The 25,166-nt window shown below is 31.8% G+C and overlaps 1 protein-coding gene across 1 annotated transcript in view; it reads left to right on the top strand.

Annotated features, from left to right (window-relative positions):
* Window positions 1-25,166, top strand: part of LOC124354562 (DNA-binding protein P3A2-like) — a 55,975-nt gene that overhangs the window by 1,885 nt on the left and 28,924 nt on the right. The window contains 7 exon segments of the mRNA XM_046805115.1: window positions 6,019-6,179; window positions 6,660-6,851; window positions 15,469-15,593; window positions 15,682-15,798; window positions 16,548-16,743; window positions 19,313-19,425; window positions 21,599-21,769. Coding sequence (XP_046661071.1) covers window positions 6,668-6,851; window positions 15,469-15,593; window positions 15,682-15,798; window positions 16,548-16,743; window positions 19,313-19,425; window positions 21,599-21,769 — 906 coding nt within the window. The 5' untranslated portion in view covers window positions 6,019-6,179; window positions 6,660-6,667.

Below are 25,166 nucleotides of genomic sequence, written 5' to 3'. Positions count from 1 at the left end.
TCGTAAGTCTCTTGTCCTCTTCTTGTTTGATTTGGTTAGCATAAGATAGGGTTTTTGGGGGAAGCTAGGCTTAATGTCCCCTGATATAACTGTTCATTTTTCTCAGTGTGTACACTGGATCATTGTAAGCTGAATTTCTCAGTTTTAGCATTCAGCAATTTACTCTGGGTACATACTCAGTTGTCTTTGGTATAGTACTTTTAAATGTATGAAAATGGCTGCAGTATAATAAGCGGCTGCTACCACAAACAAATCAGGTTACATAAATGTTGATTAGAAATACCTAAACTATTCAGTAGAAAAACATTTTAATTGGTGTTATTTACAATTAATTATTGCCAGTTTTTTTTTTAATTTATTGAATAGAAATGTTCTAAATTAATTCAAAGTAGAATTATTTTTATAATATGACAAACTGTTAGATACATTTATTCTTTGAAATGGTAAAAGTAATAAAATATTACATTGTTTCGTTTGTTGCCCCATATAAATATACATAGCCTAGATAGCTTTTATTTATCATTAAATTATTATTTTTTTAGACATAAAATAAGCTAAACTCTATTGTAATTTCAAATATCTATGCCTACCGTAACGTAATTTGGTCCAACATTTGTCAGAAGTTTAGATAATCATGGATATTGATGAATCGATTGTGGTGGTGGCCATTTATTATAAATTACTGCAGCCATGAAAATTAATATGCTAATTTAGTAGGGTACAGATTTATAGATATAACATTCAGAGTAACAGAGCATGATTTAAGAAAGACCCTCTAGTCATTGTTCTTAAGATTGCTCCTTTATTATAGGAGCTAAATTAATTCACCTGGTGCCAATAGTAAGGAGCACAGATCAATAAAATCTTGGAATCTGGTTCATAACTTAGGGTTGTCTACTTAACACATTTGCTGCAGGCGGTAACTCTGGTTACAGCTCCTACGTTGCGCTAGGAGCGGGTGGTAAAACTGTGGTTACCACAGAGACTTTGTTCTGAAATTGAAACCTTGGGAGGTACTTTTCCCGCATTTTTATGCACTTCATTTTCACATTAGACTTTTTCACTTTTTTTTATAGAAGTTTTTATAGTAGTAATTGATTGTGTAACACAATACATCTTCCCCCGGGACCAAGTGGTGTACAATAACCAAGTTCAAAGTGTGCAACAGAACCAGTATTGCGATCAAACAATGAGGATGACAACATGGACGATGCGGAGTACCAGACGGACTCGGAAGTTGAGGATCCTGATTACGAGACCAACCCACGCCAATGGAGCGCTCACAACTGGATTGGAATACATTTTTATAAACTTATGTACTACAATATTTTTTATACCGTTTCAAGTAAACATTTAAATATAGTTTGTTATAATTACTCACCACATATTTGTAAATAATAACTGAATTTGAGTTAGCAAATATTTATGTAAACTTTTCACATTTTATAAACTTTTACGTTCTTTTTGGTTTTCACAATTAAGTATAAATATTGTTTATGTTTGTCTAAAACGAATAAAATACAGTTTACTTAGCTACAATGTACCAGTATTCATTTGGAATATTCCCACTGCCATAAAAAGGGGCGTTCCCTAGTACGAGTGGTATCAATGAGAGTGATAACTTTTGTGACTTATGAGTAATTTTCATATATTTCTATCATATTTCATCCAAAAATAAGTAAAAATATATTTTTAAAATTTCAGCATATAGGGATTTTTAGCAGTGAACATGTTAAATTAGTTTTTTGTGGGACCCGCAAAATGATGTGAGACATTTCTACAATTACTAACATAATTAGTAGATTATTGTGGGCTTACATAACTTGTTTACTGCCTTTTTACTAAGTATCTGAAAATTTTGATCTTAAACACAATCTTTCCATCTAGGTTAGTATTACAGAGATAAATTGAGTAATTATATTAAAAATTGGAAGTCGTTTGTTTAGTGGTGTGTTTGTTACTTTGGTATTATTTGGAGACCACTATTTTTGGAATAGTTTTTCTTACAGGGGACTGAACAATATTACATTATTAGAGAGAACAGGCTTTATTTGACTTGCTGTGAAAATTATACATTATTATTGTAATCAGTTCTTGTTTTCTGTCTCCCAAAAGAGCAAAAAGGAGTCTACTCTGTCCTTGTCTACTACTTGTTATTACAGGATAGAATTTGGTTAAAAGGTTTCCAGGGCTTTGTCTTCCCTCATTGTCAGGGGAACAGACAATTCATGTTGAGTTATAGAAATGTTTGAATGAAGTTTGAACCAGATGATAATGGTGACAACGGTTGCGTAAGCTGAGAAATTAAGATTATATCACGTATTTTCGAAACTTAAGCTAAATTGTAAAATAAATTTAACTAGCCACTACTTCTTTGTAAAGTACATTTTTCAAAATGAGAATGTAGCATGATTTTAACAGATATTCACCATTGTTAAAGTAGAATGTTATGTTATTGTTTTCACTAAACAATTGCAAATGTCTTTATATCCTGTTGACTTTTCACCAAATTGTTATACCCAAACATCTTCATTCCTTTACAAGATAAGTTAAAAATAAACTAATGGAAAACTATTTATACTCCATCGGAGACTTTTTGACATTAAGGCTTTAATTGTTATTTAAATTTATAACACAACATTTTGAGGATTTAAATCTATGCTCTTTGTCAGGTGGAAAGGCAATTAATTTTAATTGTGTTATAGAAATGTTCGAATGAAGTATGGACCAGATAATGATGATATCGGTTGTTTAAGATCAAAAATTAAGATTATATCACATTTTGTGCCAAATTTTAGCTACTGTAAAATTATTTTACTATCAACTAATTCTATGTTTAACGTTAATTTTTGACAGTGAGAAGCTTTAACAGGATTTTACTAGACATTCGCCATTGTTAAAGTGGAATGTTATTGTTTTCACTTAACAATGGTAAATGTCTTATATTCTGCAAACTTTACACTAAATTGTTATGCCCAAAATCTGGGTAAAAAATAGATGGCTAAAAAAATTAAAAGTTTTTTAACTCTTTTATTCTGCTATAGTCCATAGCATTTATCTATAATAGTGCTGGCCGATTTTACCAAACTTGGGTTAGTTTAGGAAAATATCAACAAATTTAAATATAAAAAGATAATTTTATAGTTCTTGACTTTAAGACTAAATATATAAATATAAGACCAAAAAACAAAGACAAGTAAAAAGGGGCTCAGAAAACATTTTGAGTTTTATTCCTTATTCTGCAGTATATAATTTTTTTGGTACTTGAGTATTATCCAAAAGCCACTATTTTTGAAAGAGTTTTCTTACCGGAGACCTAATAAACTACATTATAAAAAAACATTAACCTATTATGAAATTACATGTCATTATGACAATTGGTTCTTATTTCATGCCTCCTAAAAGGAAGAGATGTTGGTGATGAGTGTACTCTGTCCCTACTTCCACTTGTTATTACGTGATATAAGTAGATATAGATTAGGTTATCATAAACGATGTAACTAGTAGTACCAAAGTTAAAGGTAACCTTATGAGTGCTCACGTGATTTGAGCTTGAATTTAGGTACTATCTTAAGGGGTGTTACTCTTTTTATCATCAGAAGTGTGGTAAATGTAAACACATAAATTATAAGGACTGCCATGTTGAGATTGAGTTCCTTAACTGCAACTACTGTCACGGAGAGAACTTTCGTTTGCAAGAATGAAAGCTAAATTACTTAAGAAGTCAGTTTATTGTGATATTGATTTTTTTGTCACATTAGAAGTTATTTTTCATATTAAAAAAATATTCTGCCATACAGGTGCAATTGTTTCTACACTGAACATTCATTATTTTTAGCGGAGATGTGACATTTACTTGGTTATTTGTGTGAAGTACTTGTTATAGTTCTGAATAAAAAGAAAATGTATTCATTTAGCAGGCTGTGCAGATTAATTAGTGTTGCTGTTCTTGTTGCAGGCAACGTTAAAGTATAAGCAAATCCGTAAATTTTGACATATCCGTGTTTTTATGACATTTGTTAGCTATCCATCAGATTATAGTAAAAATCTTCAATAAGTGTTATTACATATTAATCATAAGTGCACATGTTCAGCTATTACACAAAATGAAAATTACTACCAATATTTTTGGTAGGGAATAATTGTATATTTTACAAAGTTTCTGTAAATAAATGTTATAGATTTCAAATTCTATAACTTTTAAATCTTTTTAGTATAAAGCGCAGTACAAGCTATTGCTCATGAATTACAATATACAGAGTGGTACATATGTCAGTTTCCCCATAAATTGGGATATTTGGTTTCAATAGGTTAGTAACAATGTTAAGTTGACAGCAACACAGAGTAAGTTCGTTGTCTGTTCCAGTAGCTAGTGTAAAGTGACACTCTTTGCATCTGTTATTTGTTTGTGTGTGTGTTTTTTTTTAATGTTTACAACCCAACAACGAGTTTACATCCTTCAGTTGTGGTGGAAGCATAGTAAAAATACTGCTATGATAATTGAAGAATTTAGTGGTAAATATCCAGGTGTTGTGATACCCACTCAACAGTATATGTGGAAGTTAAATAAGAAATTTGAAAATACTGGAAGCGTTTTAAATGCTCCGAAATGTGGTCGTCTACGATAAATGTTCAACAAAGAAAATCTGCAGACAGTTGCTCAAGCTTTTGTAGCTAGTCCCGGTAAAATGACTTAAGGCATCTGCTCGAACTAGAAATATCAAGAAGAAGCGTGTAAAGACTGTTAAAGCAATTAAAATTTAAGAAATACCGTCCATCTTTACTCCAAGTGCTTCACGAGGATGATTCCGATAGGCGATTGGAATGCTGTGAGAATAATTATCCGCTCAGAGGCTGTTCCAAATTTCTTGCGGTCAATTTTGTGGTGTGATGATGAGGCATGTTTCAAAGTAAATGAACACGTTAATCGGCGTATTTCGAGTACTGCAATTATTGTTCCTATTTTCTTCAAGAAAATGTTCAACTCAGAAAGTTACTTATGGTTGATGCAAGAAGTAATAGTTCCAGAACTCATAAACAATCCTTTTTTCCATACTCATTTGCTCATCTGACAAACAAGATGGTGCCCCAGCACATTTCGGTATCAAAGTTCGAGATTTTTTAAATAACACATTTAATGAACGGATTGGTTGCTGTGGTACTATTGATTGGCCTGCACGCTCGCTAGACCTGACCCCATGTGATTTTTCACTGTGAGGTATTGTAAAGGAGACTGTGTATATGCTTAAAACCGCAAAATCTTGACGAACTCAGAAACCTAATTAGAAATTCATTTGATCTTGTTAATAAAGACAAACCTTTATTGCTAAAAATTTGTGATTCTGTTCTCGGTCATTGTATGAAGTGTATACAAAATCAAGGTGGACATTTCGAACAACTGCTATAACACTGTATGGTAATATGTAAGTAATTTCTTATAATGAATTTGTTTTCTTGCCTAAAAGTGTTTTATTCAATTAACCTATAACGCCTTTAAATTTCTTTTCTGGGGAAACTGACATGCACCACCCTGTACATTTGTAATATTTATACTGTAATATGTATGGTTGTAGTATGTAGAAAACTACTTTTACTTCTCATTAAAAAAATGCTTGCAATTTTTTCCAATTTGATTCTTTTATAACTTTTAAATATACAATATTTTTGTTTAATATTTTCATAAAATGTTTTGTAATGGTCTACTGTCATTATGTGTATTGACTAATTATTGGCTATCTTGATTTCTATGTATGTTAAAAATGTATGAATGTAAGACAATAGTTTTCTACAGTTAACATATATCTGCATTCTAAGTTTATGCTGAAAAACTATATACATCAAGAAATTGTTGAGTGAAAACAACATGCCTGAAAGTGGTTTATCAAAACTAATCAGCCAAAAAATGCATGCCAGCATAGGAAAAACTGATGGCCAAAACAAGGATTTAGAAGCTTGTATGACACCCTAATGTCACTTGATTATTAAAGTTAATGATGACATTTAAACACATTGTTACAGATATTATCAACTGAAAAACTGTGGATTTGGAGTGTGGAGGCTTTTCAACTCTGCCAGCTGGATCTTTATGGATTCCTTGTACCCAAAGCTCTTGAATACATACACCATCACAAGACATTAAGTTAGGATAAATATTCAATCGGAAAAGGTCTATATCGATTGTAAGTTAATTATTTTTCTTCTTTTCATAGCATAATGTAAGACATATTGCCAAATATTCTTAGAGCAGTACTTGATGGATGTTAATATGCATTAATTTTACAAATATTCTTAAAACATTACTAGATGTTAATAGCATCAAGGATTAATCTATTCTCACCACTAAATTTATCTTAACATTATACATATTGCCAAATATTCTTAGAACAGTACTTGATGGTTGTTAGTAGTATCAGGGAATAAATTATCAACTACACAATCAAAAACATTTGATCTATTATTTTATGTATTGTATATTACCTGAAAAGGGTGTTTGTACTCATAAATAACTGTTACTTCATTAATTCCTGGCTAAGATTCTAAAGGAGCATGAAATATTTTTGTGCTGCATCACTTACAAGAAATAATTGACTTTTTAGATACATGTAAAAAAATCATTTAAACTTTATAATTATTATTGTAACTCTGATAATTTTTGGTAGGCACCAAAATGATGGACACTACTGCACCGGAGTCCCTGACGCTGGCTGTACACTCGGACGATGATGATGATGGCTGTATGTCTGGGCAAAGTTCTACCTTCGGTGACAGCACAGACTTCATGACAGCCGCAATGGGTGACGAGGTCACAGCCCAGCTCGCGGCCGCAGGTTGGCAAAAACAGCACAGTCATGGTGATTTTCCTTTGCTTTTCTCCTTCATTTATTTTTTAAGTTTCCAATTCTACTATCCGCTCTTCCCCCAAGGTTTGTGCAAAAGATTTTTCTCGGGTTGATGTTTGTTAATGTTGAGTTTGTCATTCGTGCTTGTAGCTTGGATTTTAGTTTGCACTTGATGTTAACATTTTTGTTTGTTTGTTATGTGTTTGAATGAAGTTTTTTACGATGACGTAATTTTAAAAACATATACTTTCACCAACTTTTATATAATAATAATAATATTGATAGGAAATTAGTAACACTTTTATTCTATTATCTGTTAAAACGAAACTAAATAAAAAAGTCAAGTTGAGTTAAAAAACAACACTTTTTCCACATAAAATTTCAAATAGCTGCATCCACTGTTACAGCAAACATTTATTTTTGAGTCAATATTGTGTTCAAGAATTTGTAAATGCTTATTGAATGGCGGCATGCTTTCTTTGTTGATTTTTTAAAAACTACTTTAAAAAACTGTATTTTTGCATTATAAGTAGTTTAAATTCTTTATTGTTACATATTCTACACTCAAGCAGTATCACAACTTTGTAAACTTTTCATCAATTATATGCATTTAAAAAACTTGTTTTGGATAAACATTTTTAAGATTTATTATCTGTGTTGAATATAATCAAATGACGTCAAGACTGCATGAATTACCCTTACAATATTATAGTGTACAACGTTGTGCTATGTAATACTTTCCAGCCCAGGAGAAATTTAATTCATTTTCATTAATCTCTTAGAATTCCAAAACAATATGAATATATCTTCCTAGTTAAGTGACTCTCAAGGTGAAATTGAGTCAAGGCTAGTTTTAAAGTTAAGTACAAAAGCCATGTTTTTGTTCAACCTCCGATCTCAAACCATATGATGGCCAGACACATGGCAGATCTGTGGTGTGGGTAATAGTTGATCACACACATTCCGCGCTACATTTGTCATTGCCGAGTTTAAATAGCTAGATTGTACTGAGCAGCAGTTGCATAGACATGGCCGCCTCTATTGATTCTCTCACCAAATGTTTGAGGAGTTTTATTTTTTCCTGCAAGCAGAAGGGAATGATGCAGCAGAAATCCATTGGAGAATATACTGTGTTTACGGATAAACGGTATGAGTGATGGTGTTGTATGTGTGTGGTGTAGAAAGCCAAAGATGTTGACTGACACCCACAAAATCGCTGAATGGCTTCAGCTTTTACATTTCTCAAATTGATCCTTGTAATCGTCATTCGGCCATCTTTAAACTTTTGATGCAATTCACGCTTAACACCACCGCTCATAATGTTTTCTCCATTGACACGGCTCATTCCCCAATGGATTTCTGCTGCTTTATCTCCTTCTGCTTGCAAGAAACTAATAACACTCCTCAATTTACGTTTGGCGGGAAAACAATAGATGCGGTCATGTTTATGCGACTGCTGCTTAGCATAAACTTACTACTTGAACTCGACTGTGAGAAATATTATAGCAGGGACGATGGACGATCGACTACTGTGCACTCAGCAGACCTGCCACATGTCTGGCTATCATGGCGGAAAATTGGAGGTTAAAAAAACCACCCTCTTATTTACATTTAATATTGATAATTTCAAAGATTTTGTATAAAATAACTCATTTAAGCTTACAAGTTTAATTTTATTAAATACATTGGGAGTGGGTACACAAACATCGCCCATCAAAGATGACATATTATGTATTTTTTTCCCATATAATTAGCAATTTGAAACTTGTTTTAGTTTAGCCATTGGTTGAATCTGGCCACTTTCTATCTTCTTGAGAAAGCAGTTCTGGTGGATTGAACTGAGCAGTGCATTACTGTGAGACCGTTTCCTTCTCCGAGGAAATTATTACTGTATCAGAAAGCTTAAGGAATAGTTTCAGAACTGTCTTCCTCTTTAAAAATAATGTAAAAATAATAATGGCATAAGTCAACTTTGAAAATTTAAGGAAAATATCCAAACTATTAGTAAAATTTCGTTATATGTATCAGACGGATATTTTTATAAATATATAGTACAGAATTGGTGTTTATTAATGAAACATTCTTTAATAGACATTTAAACTAAGCTATACTTCTTGTTAAAGCTAGGACTTCATTCACTGAGTAATTTGTCTCTCTACAAGCCATTCTCGCAGAAATCCCTTGAGCTCCTTGATGTTATGTGTGTTCAACTCTCATCCAACCAGGGCAGTTCAGTAAGAAGGAATAAATAATTAAACCCAGGTGTATAAACCATCCAGGAATATTTATTTTTGATTTATAGATAATTGAAATATATATCAAGAATATACAGGGATGTACGTCAGCGCATTAAGATTCTTGTAAGCTTCTTTACAGCTGTCTTATGACAGTAGATTAGTTATAACTCACGCTCTTCTATAGAACTATGGTTTTTAGCAGACTTTACAGGATATGTTTTTCCATAAATTTATTCCACTCTTAATACAAGACTCAAAAAGCACAGGATATCCTTGCTGTTTCAGGAGTACTTATTGTGCCCTTTTGAAGTGTTCAATTGAGGGGATAGCTCATAAACCTGATGATTCCACATAAATATCTTGCCCAAGGTGATTTGAAGATATTTTGTCGAAGTCCTGAAATTCCTCTAGCAACATTCTTGTGTCTTCTACATGTCAGTTGTTTAGTTTTACCATTAAAACCTAATGATGAGTTGTTCTGTTGATTATTGGGTAGAAGTACTGTGCCATCACTGTAAATAACAGGACAGATGATCAATGTGATATCTTAGATTTGATGTGAATAAGCAAAATGGTGTTGAGCCCATACAGAACGTTGGGGAGTTCCTCTTGTTATGGTTAATGGACGACATGATTCAGTTTCTTTAGTTACTATTAATTATTTATGTTCACTTAATTAACGGTAGAACCATTTAATTGCATTGCCCTGTATACCTAATGAATTCTTCTTGTTATGAACTGTGGAACTGTGGTCCAAACAATCAAGTACATCTAAAGTCTACAGATTTCAGTTTAGTGCTCAATCAAGTCTATCAGAGAAATAATGGTTGATTTTCCAGTAAGAAAACCATCCTGTCTTTCAGGGAGAAGTTAGTTAAAGCTGAGTAGATGTAGTAGTCTGTGGAAATGTTAGGCACTGGAGAAATGGGTCTGAAATTCTTAATGTCATGTTTATTGCTTCGTTTAAGCAGAAAGTAACACAGCTTCAAAGGAAAATACCTTGGACTATGGATTTGTTTGCTATATTAGAAACAGTGTGGCACAGATCAAACTCACAGAATTTTAAAAGAATACCAGAAATATTATTTACTCCAGCAAGAAACACGGATTTTAACCCTTCCCACGTCGTAGACAGATATATTAGAATGGTAGACTTTGATCAAAACGCTAAATACAGTTATATCCTATATTAATAGCTTGTGTCTCCTGGAAAGTTTTTTAGTTCACAAAAGGCCTTTGAAATGCCTGGAGCGTGCTCCGTGCTTATCATGCTTACCAAGGAAGTATTTTTAAATTACCTTCACTCAGCGGCAAAGGGAGGGGCGCCCTTTTGTCTAAATCTCCTTCAGAGCCATAACCAAACATATCCGTGGCGTGTAATACTCCTTTCTCGGTTGTCATGAGTGCATATCTACTACGTATCTTGTTATTATTTTTCATCGTGTGGTAGTGTTGTGATTAGTTTGAAATATTTATCTTGTTTTATAGTGCGACGAGATGTATTTAATTTAATTCTAATTTATTTGAAATAAATAGTTCTTTTTTATATTTACCAATAAATACGCTAACTGTATGTAAAATGTCCTGTTTTTATAATTTTTTGCTTTTACCTTTTATAATTTAGCTATAATAAAAATTAGCTTTGTACTTAAAGGAAACAATTTTTATTTGTCTTAGTGTTATAGGGAAGGTAATGGATGTATTAGTGGCGTGCGAAGAGTTAAGATTGTGGTATTGATGTGGTAATGGATGTATTAGTGGCGTGCGAAGAGTTAAGATGTGGATAGTATTGTAAACTTCTTGGTGAATAAACAAATTTTATTTATTTTTTATACTCATGAAGGTATATGTCTACAAGATTATTTCTAGAGAACCTGTAATTGTTTATTCGTTTTGTCTGCCAAATAACTTGCTTTTTTATCTTATTATGTAAAATTCATTTGCATATCTCATTTCTTTTAGCTTCAGCTTGTAAACTTTATTCCTTGTTATAGCTTCTCTGTCCCTATCATCATTGAGAATCATTCCATTTTTTATGTTTGGTGTGTCTCTAAAGTGGTCTTAGAACACGCAATGTCCAGACCCATTGTCAATAGAAAGTTTGAATAAATTGTTTCTGTGTCAATGGACTAGTATACCCTTTTTCATCTGTGGAGAGCAAGAAGTTCTTTGAACCAAATATGTTTTGAGAATTGAAATGTCATGCATGTAGATGATGTCACTTAATGTTTTGAAGGTATGTCCATACATGTAACTTGGTCTGTATGATCAGATAGTCCTATTTGAATCACTTCCACAGCTATGCTGTTAATATTTGTGTAGACAATGTGAGTACATGATTTGAAAGTATTAGTGAGTATGGTTGGAGAAAGGTCCAATCGAGTGATGCCAGAGTAAGCCAGCATATTATCCAATACAAGTCTTTTTCTGTTAGTCTTGTCCAGGATGCCAACATTAAAATTATCCACTGTATAAATGACACCACTCTTAAGGGAAAGATTATCAAGGCATTCAAACAGAATTGATAGTTCATGGTTGAACTATTTTAGACTCCAGGAATATAAAGTTGTTGGTTTTTCCTGTTCTGCAATTTCACTACTATGTGATACCAGACGTTAATGCACTGCTCAACCCTTAAACTTCATAGCCAATTGTGCTGTTTTAAAATAGCAACTCCTGTTTCCCATTGAAAGAATTTATCAAGGTATAGTTTAAAAGTTGTGCAGCTGTCTGTGACTGTAACAGAATCTTAGTTATGTTCTGCAAGTCAGGTTGATGTGTCTACAGTCTGAGTTTGAAAAATCAGAGTGATAAAATAGTTGAACCTAGACTAATAATTTCATTAATTATTGGGAATAGTTTTAACTTGGTCAAATGAATTTGTTTAAAGATGAGGGATGAGAAGGATCACTGGGAAAACGTATGTCAAAAGTATCCACCTACCTAGGAAAATCTTGTGTATATATTAGTGCCATCTCCTTGTCCCATGCCTCTTAGATGACTGGCTCTGAACTTCCTTTTTGTTTGTATAATTAAAGAGGAAGATAAAAAGAATGAAAGTAAGAAAAATCTTGTAAATCCATCATGGCAAAAAACGAGGAACAAGTAAAACTGCTTCAAACAAATGCATTGTAACCATACACAATCCTCATGACTAAGTAAACAGAACTTGCTAGGAGTTGAGTATTGTACTAAATAACAGTACTCCCTCATATATATATATATATATATATATATATATATATATATATATATATATATATATATATATTTAAAAAATCTTTAGATTAACTCCAAATAGTCTTAATAAATCAAACGGATCTGGGGGAAAGTTGTGCTGACTTTATATTTAGTAGAAGAATGTTGGTTCAGTTGTAAAAACTAAAGTTTAAGATGATAGTTTTGTTTGGATTCATTTGAGACATGTTGCACAGCAATGACAGAATAAGCTGAGGGCTGAGCGGCAGGAGAAACATTTAATGTCTTGAATTGGCAATGGATCAGTGCCCTGCTGATATGTAGAAGCTGATTCTCAAATTCAAAAATGTCTATTCATGGATACTATTGATTGTCAGTACACAAATTACTGATTGCCAAAACATATTTGTACTTTCCATTTGAAAAAATGTAGATAGATAACGAAAGTAACAAAATACTGTAGTTTAACAAATAACATTCTAAATGTGTTTTGTTCTTTGTGTATAAAAACTATTTAGAAACATATAGTAACAAAATACTGTGTTACTCAGCGGAAAACAGCCGAGCACCAATTTTTATTTTATCTATGTGTAGTACTCTGTGTTGTACATAAATAGATTCTCTATAAATGTAAATATATTCATACATTTTTACACACATGGAATATATTCTGGATGTTCATTTTATAATCTACCATTTCTATTCTAGGCCTTGTAATTATATATATATATATATATATATATATATATATATATATATATATATATATATATATATATATATTTAGTAAATAACTGTACAAATAAAATTGTTTTTTTTAAATTGGCGCTATGGTAAAAATGTCTTCAGGTGCATAAATTGTATAAAGTATAAAGTATATATATTAATTTCCCTGAATCTCTGCAAATAATTTTGAAGTAGCGTGGTATTCTTAAGGTTGTATTTGATGAAGTATCAGATGGAGTGACCGTGTTTACTGGTGAAATCATTGTCTTGTACTGAATGTTCATAGAAAGTTCAAGAAACTTGTTATATATACACAATGTTATGTCAACACTTTGAAAGACAGAGATAAAAACTAAGGAGCTTAAATTAGGTGATAGCGCTATCTCGATAGCTCGGTAAATCGTAACCAAATTTTTCGCATATCGCTAATGATGAAGTTTGCTAGATCACAATAGCTTTGTGGCATTTCTTGCAAATACAGCTGGTGATGATAAACCGTCACTGATGCACTCGTCTTAAGGGTTAAATACAGTATGACAGTTGTTTATTTGGTTTGAAAATAGACTAAAGAATCGGAAATTTTCAAGTGGGAATTTGAAAAGATGTCTTGAGTAGCCACCTTGTCTACTCATAAATGTCAAGAACGTCATTGCAATACATTATTTCATGTAATATTCTGTGGTCAAATAGCTGCTGGATGGATTAACCATACATCATTCTTCAACTAGTTTCTCAGTGCTTTCTTAGGTTTTCTTCTGGCAGTTTCTTGAGGGGGTCAGGTAGCACTGTACATTATAGTAGAGAGCTATTTTATTTCTTGGTAGAGAGCATGAATATGGTACAAGTACAAACTTGTTCCACTGCATTGTGTTTGGAAGGACTTAATGCTCTCTTGTCATTGAGGATTGGGTGTTTAATCATTAATATTTGCAATGAACCAACTTTCCTCTATTCTGTATAACGTCAGTGGATATAGTAACGTGTTGTAATTTAGTGCGTTCAGTGTTCGGTTGCTGTATAGTGCTTGTATTGTTGCTGTGACATAAGTTATGTTATGCTAATTTAGAAGTGAGTTGTGATCTGTGTGATTGTCAGCTTTGATTGTGTTTTACTAGTGTGTTAATAGTAAATAAACCATAAAAGCCAAACAGAATAATTTAGTATAAAAACCTCAAAACAACTAGCTTGCGTGGTAGAGTAACACAACCGTATTTTGTTAAACTATAAAGATAAAATTACAGCTTAGCATCTACTTTTCTTGCAGTCGTGACGGATGTGGCCTGACTTGCCACAAACATAGCATGTCTTTCCGGTCTTGGGGACAGTTACGGACGATGTGTCCTCTTTTTTTAGTTGTAGAAGGTCTATCTTTGACAGTACCATCGATCTTGTACTGTATCAAATCTTTCTTTTATTATATTTGATAAGATCCTCACACAGGCTAGTGGCTCATGAGGATGACCAGAAATAGGCTTAAAAGGAGATCAGCCTCTTAAAAAAAAAGAAATAAAATCTTGAACATGAAACTTTATTAGGTAAGTGCTATAAATTTTCTTTTAAATCTTGTTCTATTATTTTTAGCTAGACAGACAACTTTTCTCTAATTTAACTTTGACCAACTTTTTCTTAACCCTTCATTTATACCCCCTAAAGATATGTCTGTCGTATTTTGCGTATACATATATTTCTACAAAATCAGTGTAAAACTGTTATAATTAAAATATTTATCATAGACAATTTACAAAAATATAAATACAAACTCAAAATACAAATTGAATGATTATTTTTATAGAAAATTTGTTTTGTACTTTGGCAACACTGAAATCTTATCAAAATGCTCATTGTGCAATAAATTTTGAAAAAAGTAGTTCAAATTTATCATCACATACTAAGTTTTATATAAGTATATGTTTCAGTTAAAAAAACTTTTTGTCCCAAGCATAAAAAGCTTGATTGACGTATTTTGTCTGTCCACTAGGGATTAAATACAATACTTGTAATTTATAAGATCTTGGTTTGAAGTCCTGAACAATTTGATCATCAGTATTATTCCTGTGATAATATTAGAATGGTTTAGGATGCTTCCACTGGAGATTTACAACTTATCAACCAGCATTTCATTGAAAGTTCATAGGGTCATAATTAGTGTTCATCATTGTAAAATGTAAACCTTGAGAATGATCTGTTTGGCTTTTTATGGAATAGTCAGAAATTAAGTGAAGAAATAAATAATATAGCACAATGGTCCTAATTTGCTTGGTTTTCCGAATATGAAATATTTTGTTTGATTTTATCTGCTGACCATAACATAATATAGTAGTATTTGGAAACCCTGTAGTTCACCACAGCTTCACTGTTGGTATCGTGATTGTTATGCTTGTGTCTGCCTGAGCATGTGTGATTGAGGCATGGTGTGAGCTTGTTGGTAGACCTGCAGTGGACAGCCAGTGAGACAGGGCTCTGTGCAGGACCGGTGGGCATGGCTGCAGCAGCAGCTATCGTCTCGGCTAAGAAGAGAAAACGGCCGCACTCTTTTGAAACGAACCCTTCGATTCGGAAACGACAACAAAACAGATTGCTGCGTAAACTGAGAGTAAGTGAGAAATAAGCTTGTATTAAGGTAACATTAGCGGTTTAAAAACTTATTGGAATATTAATGTGTTTTAAAATTTCAATTGCAGCAAACAATTGATGAGTTTGCTACAAGGGTTGGTCAGCAAGCTGTGGTTCTGGTGGCGACCCCTGGCAAGCCGACTAACAGTTTCAAATGTTTCGGTGCGAAACCTCTTGAAGATGTGGTGAGTGGTAGTAAACTTTATACAACAATCTCATTTCCATTAACTGTTTCAGCATTGACACTAAATTTTTAAAATATGTTATTATGCTTTTGTGAAAGTATTTTCCTACTAACTTTTCTTTTCCTATTTTCTTATTAAACCAATTTCACCAGAATGTTAACTTTCACTAATATTGTTAACTACGCAATTGTACTAAATTATAATTTACTTTTTATTGTTTGATTTTACAAATGGTACTATGATTGCTTAACATTCTGAGGTAGTTGTGCATGTTACATTACCTTTTCTATACTTCCATTAGTCATGGAAAAGGAATGGAATTCTTGTTAGAAAATGTTTTCTCATGCAGTATTATTGTTTAATTTTAATTATGGAGGCATTTACTTAATTGCTTAGTAAGCCTTAAATATGAAGTATTTTGGAAGCCATATATATTTTCAATATGTGTTAATTTAGAAAACCTAGTTTGGACACAAAAACAACAACATAAAAATGTTCAACTGTGTTCTGACACACACACACAGGATCTAATCTACAATATGTCTCAGCACAGGTAAGATGTTCACTATTGCTATAAGTGGAGTCAAGCTAAGGTATGTTAAAAAAACTATAGATCTTGAAGAAAAACTTGTAAAATATATAAATATGTATCACAAAGACTTCTCTCTACCATGATTTTTGAAATATTTACATTGCTTGAAATGTGTATCATAATAACCTCTAAAAAGTAACAAAAATTTTAATTTAAGGTTAAAAACCTGAGGACCATGATAATGGAAGAGCTGGAGACAGCATTAGCCCAGCAAGCCCCACCCCCCGTTCAAGAAGACCCTTCACTTTACGAGCTTCCACCACTCATTATCGACGGTATTCCCACCCCTGTGGAGAAGATGACACAGGCTCAGCTCCGGGCATTCATTCCTCTTATGTTGAAATATTCCACAGGTGAGTTCAGCAGTACTATAATCAATAATTGAAAAATTGTAGCTCAGAGCATGCTTAACCCTTTGAGTGCCGCAGCGTCTTGCTATATGGTATGCATGAAATGCCAAGCCGAAACACCTGATTTGGCAAGGGTCTGGTTAAAAATTCATAAAAAAATTATTTATTGGGATAATGTCCTGGGTTTTTGTTTGTTTTGTAGATTAATATATTTTTTATAAATATAATACATTCATTAGTCATTTAACGTTTATACCAATAAAAAAATCATTAACAAAAACTTTGTGAGCAAAAACATTTTGTTTTTTATTTTGACACAACGTAGTATTATTGAAATATTTTATTTTTAAATTTTCAGTTATGCCATCTTATACCCCATTTAATTCATTACAAAAATACATATAACAACTTTTTTTATACTTATAATTAAAGTTTGGAAAATAAATATGAACCGCTACAAAACTAGAAAGTTTCTAACCTAACCTGACACTCTGTGTCTTGTCTACACTGTTAATGCTTGAATCTAATGCCTGCAATACTAGGTCTTCATTTTCAGCCATGTTTTTACGACTCATTGTTTATAAATATCACTGAACAAACACAAAAGACATAAACACTATACAAATGTATTTAGTAAAGTACTAGCTGCTTACGATCACCGTAACTCACGGTCAAGTCATTCTACACACAGACTAGAACAATAAACAAATAAACTAATATGAAGATACTAACACAGCAAACCCATTTACACTTAAAAACTTTCAATATTACAATAATTTGTGAAATAAACAGCAGCGCAAACAAAACATAAACTCGACTAGGACACGCTCTCTTTACAACTGCCGTAAAAATCACAATCTACCCAAAATTCTACAAAACCTTCGTCAAAAGTTACGTTGAAGCCTTTGGAATGCGTATAGCCTATATTGAGCCAATTTAGATAAATACTATATAAAATATAGGCGTTATTGCACAAGTCGTAAATAGCGATTCTGGCATTTCTTGCATATAATGCAGGATCGCAAATAGCGATGCTCCGGCACTCAAAGGGTTAATCTTTATTTCTAATTTTATTAATCAATCTTTAAGGTAATATTTACTAAATTTCATTTTGTAAAAAACTAATCTCTTTTGTTATAGTCCACAGTCTGGATTAAATTTGTTGTTGTAATAACTTTATAATATATTTAAGACAGTTGAAATTTTCACATGACACTTGGATTAATATGTTTTCTTTCATCTATAATATTAAAAGTGGCAAAGATCGATGTGCCTGGTCTAATATCACCTTATTTCCAAATATAATTTATAATACTAAAACAATGTCAAAACTGCTAAATATTTAACCATAATTAAGGTAAATATCTAAACTACAGTATTTTATGATTTACAAGTATGCAATATATGATTATAGTTATTGATCAGACTATAAATATGCTGCCTTACATTGTACAATGGCTGCCATTATGCACTGAAAATAGCATGTTCACCAAGTGTTGTTTATCCTGCGAATATCATTCTAAAACAAACAATATCATAGAAAGTATAAGAAAGGACCTTTCATAATCTGTTGATTAAACCAAAAATTATGTTTTTTTTTTAGTTTTTTTTTCATTTGCAGATTGTAGATTCATCATAATATGTAAAACAATTTTATTCACATGGTGTCTGGTAGATTTTGTAAAAGCAATTTCAAATTATATGTAACACATGTCCAACTTATTTGAAGATGTTCTTTTGTTTGTTTTTTATTATTTCATACACAATTATATATTGTTACAACTTAAAGAATTAAATACAAAAATATAATGACAGTAAAAATGTACTAAAGTAATTAATTATTTTTTATTTTAAAAATTTAAGTCTTTTGTATTCTTAGTGTCGTAGTGATTATCATTTTACATAATTATTTCTTAAATTACAGAATTGATTTCAAGTGTTTTTCCTTAAAAACATATTTATATTAAAATAAATTATTTTTAACCATTGTTCTTATTTTTTATAGAAATTATCCTAAAAAATAGTACTTGATGAATAGATTTTAGTTAAACATACTCTTTTTCAAGAAGAAATTGTAAACATCTTTTATAGTTTGAAAGTTTTCCATAGTAAAAAGAACATGTTGATGAGGCTACAAATGAAATAATTTTTCATTTTTAAATGTTTTAAAAGCCATTAACCGTATTTGTCTCAACCATTATTAGTTTTTTATTCTTATAATTTGCTGTTTAATTCGAGTATGAGTTGCCTATGTTTTAATAACTAATATTTTTGTAAAACTGCATATTTTTTTGCCAAGAAACTGCTTGCCACTGAGCATGTTTAACCTTTGACACTGGGATTGTTAACTTTAATATATGGCTAACCATGTTATAGGTTTAGACACCTAAAGAAGGCAATACGTTCTATTACTCAAAACATAGTGTTCCCATGTTTGTAACTTAGTTGAAAATGTCTGAAATCTTGTTATCTGTCACTGTCAACCATCCATACTGTAATAATCTAAACGTAAGAAAAGAAAATATGAATAAATCAATTAGATGAGTTTATTAACTGGGTTGGTTATTCACAGGTCGAGGTAAGCCAGGATGGGGCCGAGAGTCAACGAGACCGCCATGGTGGCCTAAGGAGTTGCCGTGGGCTAACGTCCGCATGGATGCTCGACCCGAGGAGGAGAAGCAGAAGGTAACAGACAGTAGCTACTTCAGTTTTCTTTTTTTATTTAAACTAACAGATGAACATTTTCCTCACTATCAGTATCACTGTTAGTAGATGTTTGATATTCACTACCTCTGTCTGAAGAATCAACAAATCACTAATTTCAGAGTCACACTTATTGGTCACATATTATCCTGTTTGTATGTAAATTTGATGAGGATTTACTTGAATTCTTTTCCTTCACATTGTAAACAGTACTCTGTTTACTATATCCACAACACTAGTCCGTACTAAACTAAATTTTAATATTCAGGTTATTCTCAGATAGAATTTAACTCACTACTTATATAATCACCTCCAATCCATCCTGTTATCACAACTCTTGTTCTCAGGAAGTAATGTTTCAAGTAGCAAGGAACTGGAAACTAGCAAGAATGTATCTAAAATTTTAAACAGCAATAGACTAATTTTTTTTAATAGGTTTATTTTAAGTTATTATGTATGAATTCAATTTCTACAATGATTCATTATTTATAAATTGATATGTATGTTTTCTTAAAAGTTATTGTGCCACATGTTGGCTGTCTTGTTAGCCTGTTGGTTGTGCAGCATGTTGTATCATTTTTTATTCATAACTAAGACCACTTGTTATCAGTACCAAACAGTGATCTCAGACAGATCTAGTTGATCCAATTATTACTATTTTTTTTCAACTAAAATTCTCTGGTTCTCAATACATACACCTGAAAATAGATGGGCACAAACTTTATTAATACAGTTTAGAAATTCAGCACTAAACTGATGAAATCAAGTGAAAAAGCTCTGAAAATGAGTATTCTTGATTCCATTAAACATTCTTTACCTAATACAATTTTTTTTTTTTTAATTAAGAATCTAAATCACCCCATTAACCCTGGAACTGGCGGTCATATTTCTCTCAGTGGCGGAGTGTTTTTAGTACTTCATACATTGCCTTATATTTATTTTATTATTACATGTTTACTATAAAGTACCTATGTCATATTATATAATTTTTTTTTTATTCAGCATTGTTCAAGGAACATTTTTAACATAATATAATTAAAACAACAAAAATATCCTAACTCTACCTCTTCATGAAAAAATTTTTTTTACAAAAAAGAAAAGTATTTTACAAGTTTTTGATTTGTAAAATTGTTGTTGTTAGTGATATGCAAAATCCAAAATATAAAAAAGAAAGAGCATTTAATTCGGAGCAAAATATAACAACACGTACTTTATTAGATATTTATTTTTACATGTGGTAAACTATACAAAAATCATACACTGACATTCGAAAGTGTTACTTACCAACAAAAGTAAGAACTTCAAAGCTCACTTGGATTTATACAATCTTGTAACTATTAGTTCATATTAATTTTCTATTTTTTAATTTTTTATTATATACTTTTTTATTATATACTTTTTTATTATATATTTTTTTAATTATGTTCTTGTTGAATGTCTAAATTGGAATCCTCATCGTTGCTTATTTCATGTTCAACTAGTTCTCGAATGTCACTTGAACGATCGCGGAAATTACAATCCATTACGTAAACACGAACAAAAAACTTACTATTATTGTGTCATATACACAACCATCAATACAACAAACTCAAACAAACAATAAACCAGACAGAATACCAAGCAGCTGACGAAATAACAATAACCGAATGAACCAGTTGACTCATCGCTGCGCGCGCAACTAGCGCGGTACACGTGAGAATGTAAACAAACAGTTCAGAGATTATAAAACGTATGGACGTGTAACGAAACAATAAAAGTATTTATTAGTGTATTATTTACATAAATTGAACCTTCCTCTTTCGATTGGTATCAATACCGATACTCTTTGATCGTGTTTTAAGTACGTAATATTGAGAAATAAAAGACATATTAAATCGCCCGATATCGGGCACTGCCATCTAGGATGTGACTAAAACACCCGATATCGGGCGTTTGCCAGTTCCAGGGTTTAAAAACTCTTTAATTGGAATACAGAACGAGTTATATGAAATCGTTGGTGTTTCTCGTATTAGTCAACTGCCAGAAAGCATGCAAGGAAACGGATATTGCATAGTAGCAAAATGTAAATTGGCATGAAGTACTGTAGAGTCTAGGATATTTGTGTGTGTGTTGGCGAGCAGTATGTATATCTGAGGCGCAGTGCCGTAATTTGCAGATCTCGTGGACACATGCACTGCGGCAGATCGTGATCAACTGCTACAAGTACCATGGACGTGAGGACCTGCTGCCAGCATTCACCGACGACGATGACAAGAGCGGCACGGTGGGGGTCACAGTCAGGCACAAGGACTCCCCCTCCCCCCTCCACTCGACAAGCACCACCCAGGTTCACCACCAGTGTTGTGTGTGCCCCCTCCTTCCCTCTCCCTGACTCGGCTTTTACATGGTATTGTCTCACTCAAACTAGAGTACCTTTGAAGACGATAGATTCTTTGATCTATTGATACTAACTGATCCATACAGGCATACACAAATTATTTTAAGCAGTATACACAAAATTTTAACTATCTTGTAAAAGACTAAAGGATTTTTCAAATACACAAGAAATTAATAAATGTACAAAATCAATGCTCAACTTTGTAAATAATATCTCTGTTTCACACACAGTCAAAGGCAAAAGGCTGTAAAGGATTGATCTACAGATATACATAATCCATGAAGCCCCAGTGCAAAGTAAGCTCACTCTATAATACTTGCAAGTTTCTCTGACTGATAGCATCCGATAAATCTTTTAAATGGTTAAGAATGCTTACAATATACAGAGTAGGTTTTAAAAATATTCTATACAAATTAAAGCTCGCTTATATTTTGTTGTCTCGGACCTTTTCTATGAGATATATTTTGTTTTTGAGTTTTATAGTTTAAAGTGAGTTATTATCATGTTTCAAAATAACTACGATCAAAATTGTGATAAACAAAAAAATCGCACAACTGACAGTGCTTGTTTATCAATTGTCATAATTGACTTTCGACAGTCTTTGCTTTCTGTCGCAATTGACATTCAATGGCCAGTTACCTGATGTTATTAAATTTGCTTGTTTACAGTAATTTAATGTGTTTCGAAATAACTAAGTTCGTCAACGTAAGAAGTGTATACTACACAGTTTTTTACACAGCTAACTCTTTATATTATTGTTTAGGTCATGTATAAAATTAAATGCTAACATATTTTATATATATATAATATATGTTAGCATTTAATTTTATACATGACCTAAACAATAATATAAAGAGTTAGCTGTATATATATATATTAATTTGTTTTTCTTTGCTAATAAGGTAACTTTGTATTTAAAACCTTTTTTACCTCAAATAGTATTTACATTAGAATAAAAAAGTTTCACTTTAACATGTTTTTAGTTTTATAATAAAATGTGAAGACAATTAAATTTCAGTAATTTCAAAAATTATACATAAATAACATAAACGCTATTTAAATCAATATTTTTACATATACTTTTGTTTAGTAAATGAAATTAATCCTGTACCAAAATTGTTTTTGTGAATAATTACATAATTTGTATTTATACAGTAGAATTCCCAATTTTATTTGGATTAATTGAGTCTGTACCTGATCTGGATAGTTGGATTTTTCTGGAAAATAATGCTGTTTTTAGGAAAAACCCTAAACAAAATACAATAGAAAACATTTACAGTGTTTATTATGAAAAAACAGTATCAATAACAATGTTTACATTACGCAATGTTGACAAACAATACTAAATCACAGTGAAATAGATTATTTTTTGTAACGTACCAGGCAGATTCACCTGTTCAATGTTTACTTGAGGCACCTTTGTCCAACTGTTGGAACATTAAAATTTTTTTTACCAATGATAGCACTACACGTTTTTTTTTTGGAACCCATCATAATACGATTCTGCACACGATAATCAAAACACTAAGAAACATGAAAGAGTCAACATATCAATTCACCTTAGAATGAAGAAGCACTGGGTGACTATCAATAGACTGTAGTGAGTGACAGTAGCAGGGTCACGAGGCGGTGTGAGTCATTGCTCACCTTTCCCCCACGAGGAAATCCGCTATCGCTAGCTATACTATGTCACAGTTAGAAGGGTCAAGTATTGCGTTTGATTCCTGCATATCCATTTCTCGCTGGACAATGTGCCTTTAAAAACCCGATTAAAAATGTTTCTCAATCTTATCCTGATAATTGGTGAGCCGGGAGTTGACAGGTACAGTTGTTTGCTACTCCCTGGCTTTGCGCAAGCTTATCTTTAAAGTGGTCGTGCTTGCTTATGCGTTGACGGATTTTGTTAGAAAAAAGTACGTTGGAATTCTTATAAAAATAGTTGGTATCTTGTAAAATTTTTCTAAGTTATGTAAAACAGCTGATGCCTATAAAAATACAAAACGTTTGCTGCTCTCAGCTTGTGCAAGCGTACTTTTAAAGAGGTCTTGTTCGCTTATGCACTGATGGATTTGGTTGAAAAAGTACCATTGTAATTTCAATGAAATTGCTCAAATAGTTGATGTCTGGTACATTTTTTTATAAATATACGGATTGTTTATATGACTTTAAATATTTTCAAACAAATGTTGTTTTGTTAATACTAAAGAAAATAACAAATGTTTTCCTTATCTATTCAAACCTTATGTACCAAATTTGGGTTTATTCAGCAGAAATAGTTCTAAAAATATCAATCTTTTTTATAAAAAATACAAAATGGCAGCTTTTTGAAAGACTGTTAATTATTCGAATTATACTTTAATAATCACCAAGAAACATTCATTGTCACAGTTATACAAGCAGCTGGTATATTTTACAATTGCTAAAAAGATTATTTAATATATGAATATAGCTTATAATATGACGACATTTGCTATGAATAATCAGTATAAACTCTGCTTGAATCAAGTATTTTAGTGATGAAAAAATATTGAAAAGACTTGGTAGCTGGGACCATACCGAGCAAGGCAGAATGAGTCTCCCATCTGTATGAGGCATGTACGCATGTTTCTGTCTGTCCATCCTCGTTGTGATCTCTCCTGCAACCTCTCCTGGAACTGTAGAATTACTTGTAGTATCAGTAGTAGATGTTTAGTGTATACACTGCAGAGGGTGTTATACTCCTCAACCTAGCTTAGTACTAGAAATGTCTTATGGAGTAAACTTATTAAACGCTACATAAGATTTTAAATAAAGAACATCCATAAATACACTACTAAATTCCATCAAACAGGATTTGGGTTCTATCACAGTTTTAAATTTTATTTTTCCAAAAATCATTATACAATTTTTGTGATTTTTTGAAAGATGCAATCTATTGCATTTTTTGAAGCATGTAATAGATTATGACAGTTTTCTCAAAATCATTAAAGTGGTTTGAAGAAAATTTGTTTAATGGTTCATTAAAATCTGCACCAAAGTAAAACTTATATGAGTAACTTCAGTTGTACACATCTGAAGTAGTATAATAACTGAATTGTGGCTATTTGGTTTATTAACTCTTTTCAATATTACATGTTTTAAAGAAAGTGAAAAAAGAAACTGCATAGACAATTATTATCATTAATAATGTATTAAATAGGTTACAAATAAATTTCAGCTGGACATTATATTACACTTTTTAGTTTAAAATCAATTACCCTTTAAAAATGTATTAATTCAATAAAACAACATAACAACCTTCATCAGAAGATAAGTTGTTTAAACCTTTCCTGATCTGTACAATGTTTGAGCTCCTTTTTGATCTTTT

Source organism: Homalodisca vitripennis, chromosome 2 (genome assembly GCF_021130785.1).
Source record: "Homalodisca vitripennis isolate AUS2020 chromosome 2, UT_GWSS_2.1, whole genome shotgun sequence".
NCBI lineage: Eukaryota > Metazoa > Arthropoda > Insecta > Hemiptera > Cicadellidae > Homalodisca > Homalodisca vitripennis.
Note: the sequence above shows the minus strand (reverse complement) of the source record. Positions and strands in the feature narration are given on the sequence as shown.